The 17,402-nt window shown below is 38.9% G+C and overlaps 1 protein-coding gene across 4 annotated transcripts in view; it reads right to left on the bottom strand.

Moving 5' to 3' along the window:
- The window catches only part of PACRG (parkin coregulated), a 472,217-nt gene that overhangs the window by 162,935 nt on the left and 291,880 nt on the right, over window positions 1-17,402 (bottom strand). For 3 of the 4 annotated variants that reach the window (XM_050949187.1, XM_050949188.1, XM_050949186.1), the window contains exon 5: window positions 2,846-2,995. The exons of the other annotated variant lie outside the window; for it this stretch is intronic. In XM_050949187.1, coding sequence (XP_050805144.1) covers window positions 2,846-2,995 — 150 coding nt within the window. The remainder of the gene's footprint in view (window positions 1-2,845; window positions 2,996-17,402) is intronic. 4 annotated transcript variants of the gene reach the window in all.

Here is a 17,402-nt window from a genome sequence, read left to right on the forward strand (position 1 = left end):
CCCTCCTCATTGAGCAGTGGGCCTACCCTGTCCTTAGTCTTCCTCTTGCTTCTAATGTATTGATAAAAAGTCTTCTTGTTTCCCTTTATTCCCATAGCTAGTTTGAGTTAATTTTGTGCCTTTGCTTTTCTAATCTTGCCTTTGCATTCCTGTGTTATTTGCCTATATTCATCCTTCGTGATCTAACCTAGTTTCCATTTTTTATATGACGCCTTTTTATTTTGTAGGTCACGCAAGATCTCAAGGGTAAGCCAAGGTGGTCTTTTGCCACATTTTCTATCTTTCCTAACCAAGATGCAGAGGTTCAACTATGTGGTTTTTTTAATCGCAGCCCTACATCCTACAACTTCCAGACATTGACAGTTCTCCTCCATTCCACTCTGTACACATGGTTAAGGCTGTGAGTTTATCCTGGGGGTCACTGATTCTGTGACTTTCTGGGACTGCCATGACTTCTGAAATGGCTGGTGTGGCTTAGACCACTGCCCCCCCCCCAGCTGCAGGAGTCTGGGTGTGGGAGGGGGCTCAGGGCTGGGGCGCGAGAGCAGGTGAGGGCTCTGGGTGGCACTTACCTCAGGGAGGGCTCCCTGGAAGCGGCGACATCCCTCAGCTCCTGGTGGTGGTGTGGCCAGGCAGCTCTGCACACTGCCTCCATCTGAAGATATCACTTCCACAGCTCCCATTGGCCATGGTTCTCAGCCAATGGAAGCTGCGGAGCTGGCGCTTGAGGCAGAGGAGGCATGCAGAGCTGCCTGGCCATGCCTCTGCCGAGGAGCTGAGGGAGGGGGATGTCACTCTTCCAGGGAGGAGTGAAGCCAGGTAGGGACCCCTGCCAACTGTCTTATACATGGTACACTGTCTACAGCTTATTAGAATGCGTTCGCTGTTTAATTCAATGTCCTTTACATACAGTTTTTAAAAGTCTAAACCCCATTAGAGTCTCTGGACAGACATTTTTGCATTTCTCAAAAAGAGTTAAAAAACAAATAAGAAAACAAATAAGAAAATGTACTGTATAGATCAGTGATGGGCCACCTGTAGCCCATCAGGATAATCTTATGGTGGGCCGCAAGACAGTTTGTTTACATTGACTGACTGTCCGCAGGCACGGCTGCCCACAGGTCCCAGTGGCCGCAGTTTGCTGCTCCTGGCCAACGGGAGCTGGGGGAAGTGGCACAGGCAGCTCCCGTTGGCTGTGAATGGCGAACTGTGGCAACTGGGAGCTGCGGGCAGCCGTGCCTGCGGACGATCAGTCAATGTAAACAAACTGTCTCGCAGCCCGCCAGCGGATTACCCTGACAGGCCGCAGGTTGCCCACCACTGCTATAGAAGGTATTTGACTCCAGTTAAGATGCATAATATTTTTGCTACTGGGGAGGTGTTCTCTTGGAAGGGTTGCAGGAAAAGGGAACATATTTACATAGGGTGGTTGTGTTCGGAATTAGTTGGTTTGTGGAGAAAATTATTAATGAGATTTATTTTATGACTAAATGTTGGCTTTCTAGAGATCCTCTGACCTTTTTACTTAATGCTCCAGTAAAGGATCTACATTTAAAACTGAACAAATTAATATATTTTTTACTGTTAGCAACTAGACTCTGTATTGCACATTATTGGAAAAATTTGACTCCTCTTTCTGTGGTATAATAAAATATGGACTGTCCTTGTAATGGGCAAACTTTCACACCAAATACACAAGAGAAGTGCCAAAAAGAAGAAAGATATTAAGAAACCTGGTCATTATTTTTTTAGCATACCCAGAGAACCAAGGCTCCTCAGCCAGCAAACCAGAATCATTAGCCAGATGCTTTGAATATTATGTTGATCCCAAATAAATAATGTACGATTTAGTATGTTAACATTTTATTATAACTTTGTCTTAATAAAAAGTTAAGAAAGAACAAAACCAAAACCCAAATACAAGGCAATATTTGGTAATATATGAAGGAGGTAGCCCAGTGGCTAAACACTGAAATAGCATGAGTTTCATAGACACCCTGTCTACATTATAACCTTTATTAGCATGGTTGTTAGTGATTAACTTCTTTTAACCTACAGTATTGCAAGTGAATAGCATAAAACTTAGACGTCAATAACTTAATAAGTGATTGAACAGATAGGTTTACTACAGGAACAAGACATTTTGGAGATAGCAGTTTGGTTAAGGTTTGTGAGAATGGTGTAATAATACTCCATGCAGTACTTTATTTATTTTTTTTTAAGACAAAACTGGCCATGGAATTTTGCACTACAAATAAAACAACTTACTCAAGAGTATGGAGCATGAAGTGGTTCTAAATTTCTTCCATAGTAAAACCTGTTAACTGTGCAACAATAATTCCAAACTTCACAGGTTTGCTAGAGATAATTTCTCTTGTCTGTCAAACTGACTAAACTGGTTAATAATTTTCTTTTTATTCTCTCCTAAACCAAAAAGCAATAATGGGTAAGAATGAACTTTACTGGTGAGGAGAACCCAGAACAGAATTAAAATAGTGAACTTAAAATTACCATGTTGAAAAGAAAAGAAAAAACCTTTGCAATCTATTAATGTAGTCAAAAGACTATTACAAAAAACTTTACAGTTTAATTATTGGAAGATTACAGAACTGCTTCAGTGCTTTTGTACTGTGTTAAATAAGCTGTACATGCAAGGAGTAATAAATGAAATTGTTAATTTTACTGCATCCCTCGGGAACAGCAGTGGGGGTTACATTATTTAGAGCTCCAAATGGATCTAGGTTTATATGCAGTAATAAATCCTAACTACATTGTTAATTAACCCTGCCTCAAGCCCCATTTTGCCTTAGGGTTGAAAGATACAGTGACTAGTAGGATAACTCACCATTCATATTCTTAAAGATGTTGAGGATGGGGAGGATTTGGCGATAATAGGGCACCAAGGCTTCCCCCACCATGTCAGCTGACACTACCAGGTGCTGGAGGATTTTGAGCGTGATGCAGATGACCTGTCGGTTACGAAGGTTCAATGCATCTGTGATGTAGAAAGAAAGACAGGCAGAAAGCAGAAGAATTAATTTTTAGAATGTAAAAGGGAGGGAGAGAAGTCCTCTAATGGACAAATTTAATTAAACTATACTCTGTTGGGGATTGTAAGTGGGCCTTTATTAGTCCAGCTCTGAAAGATCCCAGAGATGATGGATTGTGGCCTCGACATTATAAAACACTGCCTTGTCTGATTGTTATTTGTTCCCACAACTTGTGCTGACTCCTCACTAACCCCAAGAATGCAGCTCATTATTCTCTCATGCTGCCTGTGTTACTAGTCTGGTCCAAATAAATAATAAAATAAATACATTATAAAAAGAAATCCTTAGTAAGTATCACTGGGGCCAATGGAACTGCAAGACAACCTGTGAAGGTTGACAACAGACACATTCTAGTGCAACAATTAGCCTGTTTGTGAGTTTGCACCCATTTGTTTAGCTATCATTTTATTCATTTCAATTAACAATTCCTGCTATTCTGCGATCTAGTACAATGAGGCAAATGTCTGTAGGAAGGGAAAAAAAATCCTGTAGGCTTATTTTAAAAGACACACATTCTGATACGAAAAAAGAAAGATTCTGTGTTGCCTACTTGAGATTTTTTAGTAGTTGCAGCTGAATTTTCTCTTAGCTTTCAGTCTTATGACATTTCATAAATACCTTTTGTCTCGGTTCCTTCCTTTAATAACAGAAAAGAAATTAGTTTGCTTTCCCTTTTTTATTTCAAAATGACTTATATTTGAAAAAGATTTATTGTTTTTGAAAAATTCCTCCTGTTATACTGCTTATTCCCAAAATTCCACATTTTGGGAGCAACTGCCACATATAATACTATGAAGTGAATGGGTCTGATTCTCCTCTGGTGGTCTGCATGTTATGTAAATGTTTACACCTGTGCAAAGCCAATATAAAATGATAGCTTTTTTCTCCTTACAAGAAATAAGACCAATATTTTTAAACAAAATATTTCTGAAATAAGCTTGAAAAAATAATTGATGACACCACCTTTAATAACACAGATGTCAGTTAGATAAAACTATCATAACTGATATATTGTCTTTATACACTGTCAAGTGTTCAGGAACTGCAGATCACACATTATTTGTAAATATTTGAAAAAAAATCAAAGTTTACTAGTATTTGTTGTTTTTCTAGAGCTGCCTCTGTGCATTCACACTAATGGCATTTAACATCTCTGGCACTGAGCTATGGAACTATATATGAAAGCCAAATCCACTGCGGGATGCAGTAGTGCTCTCATGGTAAGATGACATCATCGACACTGTCTATAGAAGACAGTGCACACCTCAGCCTACTTCAGTTCCTTCTCCCTAGCCTGAGGAGTGCTGAAACACAAAGAATGCCTAGGTAGAGGAGAAGGTGGTTTGGTAGTGTGAATGCACAGAAACAACTCTTGAAGACTACCACTTACCAGTAAGTAACCTATATTTCTTCTTTTAAGGCCTCTGTGCATTCCCACTAACGGGAGATTAGCAAACAGTGCCCCCATCAGAGTATGGTGGGCAAGGAGTTCTAGGAAAAAATGGACTACAGCACTGCACTATCAAATTGAGCACCAGTACACAATGCCAAGTCCAATGACTAGTGCTTAATGAAAAAACGGACTGAACTACATGTTCCTGCTTTGCAAAGCTCTTTCATGAGACTCCTCTGGTGAGCATGAGATCTGAGGAAGAAAATGGGAAGGGACATAGATTGTGACAGGTAAAAATCTGAGATAACTTTAGGCATAAAACTAGGGTGAGATCCCATGACAATTTTTTTTCTGTGTAGTACCACGTAGGAAGGAATGGCCATCCAGGCACTGAGCTCAGTAAACCTCCTTGCAGAGGAGACTAAGAGCTCTGTTGTGATAGACAGATGTTCCAAGGGGCCTAGGTCGATGGCTCATAGGGAGGACACATAAGTGTAGTAAGTACTAGATTCAAGTCCTAGGTAGGAGGAAGTTCTCTCATGGGGAAAGGCATTAGTCCTTTCAGAAAACATGAAACTGTGGGGTGAGATAATATAGGATTATCCCTGACCAAGTTATGGTAAACCAATTTAGCTGCCAAATGACCCTTGAGGGAAGTTACTGCTAACCCCGGTGATTTCAAGTAGAATAGATATTCTAAAATTGCAGGTATGCCCTCTTGTAATGGCATTAACTCTTTAGTTGTTGCGGAAAAGGACAAACTTTTGAGCTTCAGAGATCTTCCTCAGGTCAGGGGAAAATGTGAGGTGGATCACATTGTGAAGCGTAAGGGTTTCACAAACAATGTAAGGGACCACTTAAAATGAAGTGGGCAATTAAGGGTTAACAGGCAGTAGGTTATGTTACAAATTGTTGTAATGAACCAGTGCCTCTATTAAGTCCATGGTTTTTAATGTCCAGCGGAATTATGAATTTAAGGTCCCAGGCTTATCTTTTGAACATGTTGCATGGATTTCCTTTGAGGACAGGGACTGAGAGATCAGATATTTAGTTATCTCTACCTGAGTAAAAGTGAGGCTGTCATTGGCTCAGGGACCATTAGTGCAGATCATACAACCTCCTGCTGAGTACTTCTGCCTATACATTCTCTTCCCTTGATTGGTGTACTGCTTTATGGTAAATATGATGGTGGATAAACCATAGCCACCATGCACAGGAGTGTGTTCCTCCCCGCTTGTTGATCTAATACCTGGCCACGGTATTGTCTGTAAGTACTGTACCATTTGATGTTGTGTGGAAGGCCATTAGGACCTACCTCACCACTCTGAGTTCCAGGACACTGATGTGGAGTTTGGACTCCAAAGTGTTCCACTGTCCATGTACACAGAGGTCCTGGCAATCAGCACCCCAACTGAGGCTGGAGGCATTTGTGGCGATTGTAATAGTGGTGATAGAAGACTGAACAGTTGCCCCTGGAGTACATTGTCTCTGAACTTGCACAAGGGTAGCTGATGAAACACTCCTTTTCAGGCTGTGTACAATCAGTCTGTAATGACATACAACCTAAAGTTAAAGGGGCCTCATTCTTAGGCAAGAAAAGGTTATCATGTAAGTTGATGAGGTCATGAGACCCATAAGCTTTAGGAAAAAGTGTGTTTGCACAGGTTGATCCCTGCAAGTTTGCAGAAAGTCTCTTATTTTCAGAAATTTATCTTCCAGGAGGAAGGCCCTCACCTGAGTGGAGTCCAGGACCAACCTGATAAAGGTGATTCTCTGTGTAGGCTCACATGAGAACTTTTCCCAACTGATGAGCTCTAGAGACTGCAGAAGGTTTCAAATATATTAAGCTCCAGAAGAAAGACTGTTTAGCAAGCTGGCCTTTAGTAGCCAAATTATCCTGGTAAGGGTATATGAATATGCCCTTGTGTCTGTGATGTGCTGCAACTACTGAAAGGCATTTTGCAAATACATCCAGTTCTGTGGCCAGACCAAATAGGAGTACATGAAAATGGAAGTGATTTTCTACCACACAAAATCAAAGGTACTTGATGTGGGTGAGTTATTACTACATGGAAGCAAATGTCCTACAAGTTAAGTGGTTCACACCAATTCCCCTTGAACAGAAATGGGATGATGTCCCCAGTGTTAGCATCCTGAACTTGGAAGTCTTTATGTACCTGTTGAAGTTTCTGAGATCCAGGATGGGCCTTAGGCAGTCCCCCTTCTTAGATTTTAGGAAACGTCTGGAGTAAAACCCTTTCCCTTGCTATTGGTCCTCTACAGCACCCTTTGGAAGAAGGGAGCTTATGTCTTCCAATAGGGGTCTTTTCACAAGAGGGGTCCCAAAAGGAGGTTTGGGGGTGAGAGAAGAATGGAGGAGGCCTGTATGAAACTGGATTATATAACCATTGTTTATGGTCTCCAATACCCAACAATCAAAATAATCTAAAAGAGCCTTCATGGACTCCTAAATGAAGGGCAACATGAGTAATTGATGAGGATCCTTCCTAATATCTTTCTGTCCTGTCTTTTTTGAAGGAAGGTGATGGGGCTCCTTTTGAATGGATCAGGAGCACTTGCATGGCTGGTTCTGAGAGGAATCCATGTTCCTCCAGAATGTTTTGAATTGAAGTAAGTGGAAAATGCTATTGTGTGATCAAGCAGTGGAAGCAAAGCTAATAGCTTTGATGGGTTTCCACAAAAAAGAGAAATTGACGGCACTGGAGGGACACACACCAGTGATGTGTCTACAAAACTGGAGTCTCAGATGGAGGCATGTGGGCCAAAGCTGGCATTGGCATCTGTAAGGAGTCCTTGAAGAAACCATGCCAGTGATAGAAAGAGAACAATGCCTCCTCTCTTATTCTTCTCCTAGGACACTCTTTGTGAGTTGGAATGCTACCTCTTCTCCTTTTTCCCTGTAGCAGAGTTACCAGAGATGTGGAAGCATGCCTTTCAGTTATGGCATCAACCAGTGTCAATTCTAATGGCTTCAAAGGAATTGTTCTTCCTGACAGTATTTCTGATACGTATCATGGTACTGGGGTCGACTGTCTAGATGGAGTTTGCAGTACTGGACAGTGTTGAGTGGTAAGCTCAGCGGCTGTAGGTGTTAGCTTTTGAGGAGGTGGACCTTAGGGCTGCCAATTTTGATCGGACGTATTCCTAGAGGTTTCCTCATGACATAATATTTAATTAAAGAATAATCTTTAACTTCTGGAGACTATCACAATCCTGGAGGGTTGGCAACCCTAGCCTTAGGCCCAACATCAAGGGGGGTGCTGAGCAGGAGTGTCAAGGTCAGTGATACTCAAATTGAGGCTTGGGGGCTGGAAGTGGCTCTTTAATGTGTCTGCTGAGGCTCTTTGTAGCACATATTAAAACACTGAGATTTAATTATTAATCAAAGTTTTTAACCAATCAGGATGCTTTTACTATGTTAATAACTAATTGTAATTGATAAAATAATAATACCTGGTCAGTCATTTTGAATGTAAGAACACAAGAATGGTCATATTGGGTCAGACCAATGGTCCATCTAGCCCCGTATCTTGTCTTCTGACAGTGGCCAATGCCTGCTGCTTCAGTGGAAATGAACAGAACAGGAAATCATCAAGTGATCCATCCCCTTTGCTGTGAGAATGTGTGTGTGTAGTATAAATAAAATATATACACACAAAAAATATTTCCTGTGTTATACTGTTTAAATATGAATATATAGTACTATAGCAAATAAAACAGTGCATTCACACTACTGTAGCTCTTCTTCGTAATGTTGATCACTAATTTGGCTCCTGAACCACTGAAGTCTGAGTATCACTGGTCTTTGTGCATCTTAAGCTTCTATACAGAAGACCTCTGCACAGAAGTGCACCTCAAAGTTTCCACAGGAATATCAGGATGGTCGGGAGGCTTACCAAAGACAATGTGCATGTAGCCTGGCCTGAGCTGCCTGTTCTTTTATGTCTGAGGAGTAAAAGCTAGGCAAATAGTGCAATGGGATAGAATGTGCAATTCTCCCAAGCATACCAGGCACCAAATCCATGAGTCTGTCGCAGGGTAGATAGCTGAGCACGTTGCACATCTTTTAAATCCTGTAGAGGTTTCAGGACCCAACATGATCTCAGAAATAATCAAAGGCCAAGAGTTCTAGCTAGCTAACTAACAAACCATTTGAAGACAACAGGCTAACCACCCTCAGAGACAGGAGAGGTAGTTCCATTAGCTATCAGTAGAGAAGGAATTGAGGTGGACCAGGCAGCATGCTCCTGTATATAGACTGAGCCAATTATATCATCCTAATGAAAGAGTGCTACTGAACCCCTTCCCCTCAGTGGATGTGGCTTGTCTATACAATTCCACAGCTCAGTGCTAGAGGTCCTGAGTCTCATTAGTGGGAATGCATAGAGGCCTTCAAAGAACTAAATTTTCACTTCTGCTGCCATCACCTAGAATCATAAGCTAGGCTCAGAATTGCAATCAAAGTAGCAAAAAATATTTAACATTGAATCTAACTGCAGGTGTCTATAAAACAGATTCATGAAAAAACTAAGGGAATACGTATCCTTTCGATTTGCATAGATACCTTCTTTATATGCTAACTTTATTTCCATACATGCACAAAGTGTAGAATACATCCCTAATAGACAGTTCCATTAATAGAAAAGAGCTACACTTGTGAAATTCCTATTAATTTCAATGGTAGCAACACATATGCAGCAAAAGAAAGAACTGGCTTATGATGTCCACTGCCATGGTGATGGGTCTGGTATAAGAATTTGAATAGAATAGCATACACACACTCAAGCTTGGAGGCCTCTAAATTTTAGAAAACCGCAATGTGCAATAGCATCAAAAGTAAGATCAAGTTGCCTGTACAACTTTTATTACTAAACATTTATGCGTGGTATGCATAACCGCCTCGGCCAACTCTGGGCTGCATTATACCAGGCACTATATAAAAATATAATTAGGGTCAGTATCTGCCCCAATATATCAGTTAGGAACAGATGAAGTAAATCTGTTTAATTTCTTAATCTAGTAATTATTTTCTGTGAATTACTGTCACTGCATTCTTCCACACTAACCAAAGGAGGAGGCATTCAACTGTAGTATCTGAAATAAGTGTGCCTCCACAGTGTCCACATATTCTGGAGAACCTTAATGCTTTCTGAGGTTTGCCAGAACTGAAGGATGTGTGGAAGTGCTAGCAGCATTATATAGAGCCATGATGTCAATCTTAAAATGTCTGCAACAAGGCCTCTGCGAAAGTGTTTGGACGAGACTCACTATATACTCCTCAAGGAGCTGAAGAAAATGTAAGCTATCAAAAGTACTCTTATTGAGAAAGCAACCTGAGCTATTGTCTCACGTACTTGGAATCTGCTGAACAAGGCGGGACCCTTACAGCTCTCAACAAAGCAAATAAGTCAATGACCAGTCTATTCTGACTGCTTGATAGTTAAAAGACATCCTTCGATTTCCTAATTGCTACTTAGAGGATTCCATTCCCCTAATGGTAGGTAGCTTCTTTCTGCTCAGCATTCCTGCACTGTACTAATTTGATTGTGGGATTCTGCTGAGCAGCAATTTCCAGAAGAAAGAAAGAACTAACTGTTTCCCATGTGTTTGTGGGGTGGGTTACAATGAATTGTATTGTCCTATAATTGAAGATGGATGTAGTGCTATTTGACTGACTGACTTCTTCTTTGGCTGCACTTTTCTTCAGAAGGAGCTGCTCTGATACTACAGTGATAAAAACATAAGATTAAGAGAGTTCCTATAATCTTTTCCATGGAAATGCCTCAGTTTATGGATCCATACTTAAACTATGTAAATGGTACAGGTTTTCCAACCTTTATAAAACACTTTGGATTGTGCTACTTATCTAGTTAAGTTAGTTTTACTTCAGAAAATTTTGTAAGTGTTTTAATGAATCCCTCACAATTAACAATTTTTCTGAAGTTTACAGTAACTATGATAAAGCAATATTAAATAAAACAGAAGATAAATATTTGACTTTAAAATGGATAAGCCCAATTTTTCCTCCTCTACTTTTAAAGCACAGTAATAGATATATCTGGATTTTTAAAGTACGTTTGCAACACTGTTTCTTTTTAGGGGATATATTCCAGTACTGTTACTTATTAAAATTAGTAAAATCCAACAAACAAAAAACCAACAACCCTGAGTTCAATATATAACAAAACAATTCACTGCAAATTTTCAGGGAAAATTTTCAGTTATTACACTTTATTACCAGTGGCTGCAAGTTCAGAATTTTCAAATTCTCCATTAATCTAGTATTCATTTATTTGTTCTAAGAGTTGTAAAGCTGAAATTTGTTCCAAAATATATATTGGGGGGTTGGTTTTGTTTTGTTTTGTTTGTTAACTCACAGTTTGGCTAGATAAAAGCAATGCAGTTTGTTCATTCCCTGCTAGAAATTGTTTTCCATTTTTCAACTCTTTTCTTTTTCCTTGAGCAATAGTTCCAACATTTGGGCAATAAAGATCTGGGAGACATCTATGTTGACATTTTGTTGTTGTCTAGCACTTTGGAGGCTCCTGTACCTCCTGTGTCAGTTTCGGATGTCAGATATTGTAAAATTCACAATGTCACTTTCTTTGGTATTAATAGGCTTCGTACACAAGTGAATGCAGCTAACATTCCCCACCCCTCTACCCCCCTCACATTATAGAGTGGATCCTCTTGGAGATCTAGTTTTAATATATCAGACTAGATGTTTTTAATGAAGTTGATCAGGTTACAGCCCTTTTTTCCAGATAGAATACTGAGAACCTAGACATTGAAGAATTGAATTGGATTCTCCAATTTTCTATTTTCCTCTCAAAACATAACAAATTTGGTTATTTTTGATATTTTTAAGTATTTTAATAATTTGCTTCTTATTGCTTTGAGCTTCACTTTCCTCAGTTTAAAGCCACTTTTCAAAGGCACTTACCTGAGAATCCATATTAAAAAGCTTGTACTGACAATATCTATTTTGTTTTCCTGCCTGTTGTAATAATTGGGTCTACAAATTTACCCTAATTGTGAGCTCAACTATAAAAAATATGTAAAATTTCATAAAATGTCACAATAACCTATATTGATTGAGAAAAGGTACAAAGGGATAAAAAAAATTAGTCCTAACAAAAAGGCCTAGTAATAGAACACAAAAACTGTTAAAAATCATTCCTTGTAATCAAAAGGAATCAAGAACCAAAAATGAACGAACTAAAATTGGTATGTCAAATTTTAGGCCTAACTGATAAATAAAATAACTAAAATTAAAAAAAGTGAATGGACTATTCCTCCCACCACTCCCCTTTTGGAGTTCACAAAAAGAGATTTTCAGGGAAAAACATGGATGAAGGCTACTACAATACTGTCTAACTAAAAGACAAACAAAGGGGAAGGAGAGGGCTTCTCTATCATAGCTGTCACCCTCCCCATCTCCTGCGACACTGGACTGTCTTCATCCCAAACCTGAATGATGTGCTGACCAGACCAGACCAGACCAGACCAAAGAGAGAAAGATAGATATCACCACTTCCACTAGATCCATTTGAATCCCAACCATCTCCTGGAACGTGAGACTTTGTCTCCTCCCACTATCCTGCAGTGTGTTCTTTTCTTTCCCTCTTACTTTCTTTTCTATCTCTCCTTTTTCCTTCCCTCTAATAAAGTCTTGCTTAGTCAGCCAAGACTGTATCTTTTGTAACCCTGCTGTAAGACTGTGACCAGAAAGGTGGCTAAATGCAATTCCCTAAACAGCCCAATGCTGGCACAAGTTTGCCAGGTCTTGGAGTGGCTGATAAGACCATGTGCCGAGCCTGTGTTTTTCCAGCAGTCAGGTTGCATGTGCAAGTCAACACAAGAGACAGAGGCTGCATTTACTACCTTTGCTGTCAAACAAGAGTTTTCTCCTTCTAAAAGCTCTCTCCAGCTAAAGGAAAAGTGAACAAGGGGAATAGTTAAAAATAAAAGCCTTATTTAGTACTTTACATTACAAGTGTTCCAATGGCTTTTCCTTCTTTTCTGTACCTTTAATAAAAAAAGTTAAGACTTATAATGGTGTGTTTGCCATCATACTAAGCAGGCTAAAATCACTGTATACCAAATGCTGAACCTTGTTTAAAACTGTTTAATGTTGGACAGTGGACTGGGTCACGTTAACACTTTTGACTCTTTGGTCCTATGTATTCCATCTAAATTAATACAACAGTTCTCAAGACCAAAGACTGAAGCCTGTCTCGTTTTGCATTCCTTATCTCCCGCATAGTGGTAGAAGCAGCATTTGTTTTAGCAGATTCTTTGCTTAAGCAGAGTTCTCCTCTATAAGAGTGGGACAAAATGAGGTAGATCAGTTCTTCTGCAGGGTAACGAGCCCAAGGAGCAAAGAAACTTCTATTATTGTGGCATACTTAATTTTGTTGATTTTAAACCTCAAGGACTTACTATTTTAGATATTACAATCTAACTTCATTAAATAGTGGAAATTCATGAAAAAGTAAAGTTTAAAAAGCAAATGATACATAACCTCTGAAAAATACATTTGCTCATGCTTGCATCTCCTCCCCCACTCATAGCACCTTTCAGCACAAAACACTCACACTAAGGAAGTATGCCAATTTTATATATGAGTAAACTGAGGCACAGAAATGCTAAGGTCACACAGTGAATTATTGACCAAGCTGGGAACAAAATTCAAGCCCTGATCCAGCAAAACACTTGAGAATATGAGTAGTCCCCATTAACTTCAGTTACATACATATCTAATTGCATTGATGGATCAAGGGCTATGATTTCTGACTCTCAGGGTATCTACACTGCAATTAGACACTCACAGCTGGCTTGTGACAGCTGACTCAGGCTCATGGGACTCAGGCTGCAGGACTGTTTAGCTGCAATGTAGACATTCAGACTTTGGCTGCAGCCCCAGCTCTAGGACCCTCCCACCTTGCAGAATCCTGGAGTCTAAGTTCCAACAGCTTTCAGCTCAAGCCCTGTTAGTAAAAAGTTAGCTGGCATAGGCCAGCCATGGGTTTTTAGTTGCAATGTAGATATATCCTCAGTCTCTACCACCAAGACAGTACTCACGTCCCAACAGCAATATCTTGAATGATTTCAATAAGGCTGTTAATCCTTCCCTATTTATTACCTGGATAATCCTTCCAGTAGCATTTCTGTTAACTTTTCAAAAAGTAAACAAGTGTGCTTTATAGCATCCAAAGAAGGCCAGATGTAGGAAGGGGTGTCAACCCCTCCTCTTCCAAAGCTGGGAAAATATTCATGTACACAAATAGTTTAATACAGATAGCAGAATATTGTACAAAGCTAATTTTCCATAAGTTTAAAAAATGATTAAGCTTTCTTTGTTCTCCTTCCCTTTTCCATCTGATTTCTTGCTTTCCCCTCAAACTTACTGAATTTTTTTCCAGGTTTTTTCCATGTTTTCCCCGAGGCTAATCTCTTTTTCCTGATTTAGCCTCCTCCCACCTCCCCCATTCATATGTTTCAATGCTTTCTCTCCTCCTCTCCCCTTTTTGTCCCTATTTTCCTGCAATTATCTCTCCCCCCTTCTATTTCTACCACACAAAGTCCTCTTTCCACTCTATTTCTAACCTCAGCCCTCATAAGTATTAAAGGTTGATTGAATGACACAGTTAATTTGCAGATTTCACCCTCCAAATGTGGGTGAGATGACAGTTTCGGATGAAGCTTTTCCTATGGAACAGGTCAGGTAATTTTGTAGTGGTTAGAGGATGGAAGTAAATTTAAGATAGGAGGTAATAAGAAAAAAAAACCCTACAATATCTAGAAACGCTGAAGTAACATTTTCTGAGCTGCAGAATCCAATCTAAGCCCGGTAATTGCCAACATACTTTTTTTTTCCAGCTATTGGATGTAAATGCTTCAATATTTCAGAATCAGGAAACAAACAAAAATCAAAGACTTTTGCTCTCTTTGAATGCAAGTCACATCTTCAAAAAAGAGGACGTGTTCAGAATTAGTTTTCAATCTCTGATTTTAATAGAGTCAGGATTTTTTTTTCTTTAGGCCTACAGTTAATAAACAGAAAGATGTCAATTTATTAAAGGTATAGTTTATTGGAGGGTAAAAATGTCCAGTCAAGGAAGGTAGATCTATGAGATTGAGCACATTGCATAAATATGGTTTAAGCTTTCTGTAAAAGAGGGAGGTGTACAATATCACCAAGCTACTCAATAATGTGAAGATATCCAAGGGAAAATAATACTACAGTGCAAATCCATTTTTAGTAGTGGCTAACAATAATAACTACAGCCTCACATGCTTTATGCAACAGTGACCCTGATTTAATACTAAATTTAAAATAACTATATTATTGCCCGTGAAATGAACCAACATTTTACAAATCAATACAATGGAGGAGTCAGAGGAAACAATCACATTAATTCAGAGATCTATGAGGACATTAGAAATGACTCTGTAGGTCAGATTATGGAGGACTGTTCAGCTCTTTTCTCACATATTTCTCTATATCTAAAACCTATAAAAAGCTATTTTTCCTTAGTGAAATTGAGTTTCAGCAAAGCTTAAGATATCCTTGATCTAGCCTGTCACAGCAGAAAAGTTTGAGCATGGTAACACAGCCTCTCAGACTGAAATTCCACGGCTGTTTGAGATGGAACTGGTTCACTTCTACCTCAATCAGCAATGTTACTCTTCTAAATGAAATTGTGTTGTACCAGTATTTCCATCTAAGCTACATTTTTAAAAAGCAATATGAATTCTGTTGTACAATAAAATATCTAACACAAAGACTGAGCTTCTCAGGCATTTACAGAACATCTAAAGTGGACTATACCTGGGTGCAGTTACTGCTTCTTAAAGTAACAGTCCACGTGCATTACATTTTTGTACATTATTATTCAAATGTTATTTGTAATTCATTCTGGCTAATCTAAGATTTAAAGCAACAATTTTGAAACAGAATAGCTATCAAAAAGGAATTTTACATACTCCTGATTGATTAGATAGGAATCTAAAACACTAGCTTTCCGTTGCTAAGTAAATACTACAATAGCCATCCAGTTTTGTTCTATCCTTGGCTGCCCACGGCCACTAGGGGCCATGATCCACCTGACTGTAAATTAGTGCAGCCTCGGGGCAACTGTAACTGAAAATAAGGAAACACAAATATTGCTTAAAGGCAGGTTTGTCCCCCCTCTAAGTGCCAAACACTGGAACAAAGTAATTGAGAATCAAGGTTTTTGCAGTACTATTTTAATTATATCCTGAATACATAAATGGATACAAATTGGGAACTCATGTTGGATTCAAAGCTCTCATGATAAATTTTTGTTTTGGCCAGATGGTCTTTCTAGGGCACAGTCCAGAGATGCGTGAGATCTGGATTCTATTCCTATCTCTGCCACACTTTGTGACCCGAGGCGAGATTAATCTTTTTCTACCTCTCTTTCCCCATCGGTAATATGAAGATCAAAATATTCTCCTGCCTCATAAAGTGTGAAGATATTCCACTATGTATTATGCATCAAAACTTGCACAGTAATTCTGCAAGATATTTTTGTGAAATTATTCCAGAGATTCAGGGGACCTAAATTTGGAATGAAGAATTTGAGTTTTTCTATCAGATGAAGGGAGAATTATTTCAGTGTGACTTTGTGAAATGTATTCATCATCATCAAACGCAGAGATGGAAAAGACTCATTTGCAGTGCTTGAGTCCTGCTGGAATGCTCTGGGATACTGTTCCACCACTTTTTTGGTGAGTGGAAATGGCACATTATGGCAGTTCCAGTACCTGTGTTCCATCACTTCTTGAGTGAAGCACTCACCCACTGCTCATTTGGTCAACTTGTCCGTCTCGTGGCCAACTCAGGAAAATTCCCTGCAGCATATTCTCAAATGCTTGATCCATTTCCAGTCTAAATGATTAATGCAATGGAACTTTCTCCACTTCCCTTGGAAGGTCTACAGCCTTCATTTTAGGAAACTTTTCCTGATATTCTTTTAGTTGGATGATATCACTAGTAGGTGTATCTATTCTGAATACCTTTAAATAATTTGTTTTACCTTGTTTTTATACCCATCAAACACTGAACTGTGTCATCCTATTTAGTCACTGCAAGATGATATATTTTAATCTTTTCTGAAAAGTCATTCTTTCTTGTTTTGAATTTTTTCCATGTTGTTGAATTATTGTTATAAAGTGTTTATAAAAATATTTTTACAAGGAGTTTGGACAGACCGTCTTTCAAAGGTGTGAAATGATAAAAGGCAATTATATTTGTATCTAATCTGCATTCATCCATATTATTTTAATCCTGTGTCATGCATTAGAGTAATAAATTGATTCAAATTTTTGCTATCACTATCTTGCTTATCTTCAGCCATTGCCTAGCTATACTATTGGAAAGAAATTGTTATGAAGGAAGTGATTTTCATATGCTGATTAATATTTTTCAGCTTGGGTTTGTACTAGTCAAAATTATGAACTGTGTTAAGCAAGAATATGTAGGGCAGGAGAAGGATAAATTGCTCTTTAAAAGCATTACAAATATGATACAGTATTTCTATGCCACATTTTAAATGTCTTTTAGAAAGCAGCCCTTCACTAGTATTCTTCTTTGATACACTTGAGGGAGGGAAAACTTTTTATAAAAGTCTCTATTTATAGACTTTTGTCTCTCTCCCACTCCCAAAAATACGCTCTTGCCTAACAATCTTCTTTACCGTATGCCACTAGGGGAAAAAGAGTAAACAAATGGAGTGATCTAGGAGACAGCTGATTAGTCAGATATAACTCACCGCTGAGGACACTTGAGAGACCGCAGTGAGTTCAAAAGACAACTAAGTTTATTGTGGAGGGAGCAGCATCACACAAATCTATAGCTTAACTACAGTACATACTCATAGCAAATTTGAAGTGTATTATAGGTATCTACT

The sequence above is a fragment of the Gopherus flavomarginatus genome, chromosome 4 (assembly GCF_025201925.1).
Source record: "Gopherus flavomarginatus isolate rGopFla2 chromosome 4, rGopFla2.mat.asm, whole genome shotgun sequence".
Taxonomy (NCBI): Eukaryota; Metazoa; Chordata; order Testudines; family Testudinidae; genus Gopherus; species Gopherus flavomarginatus.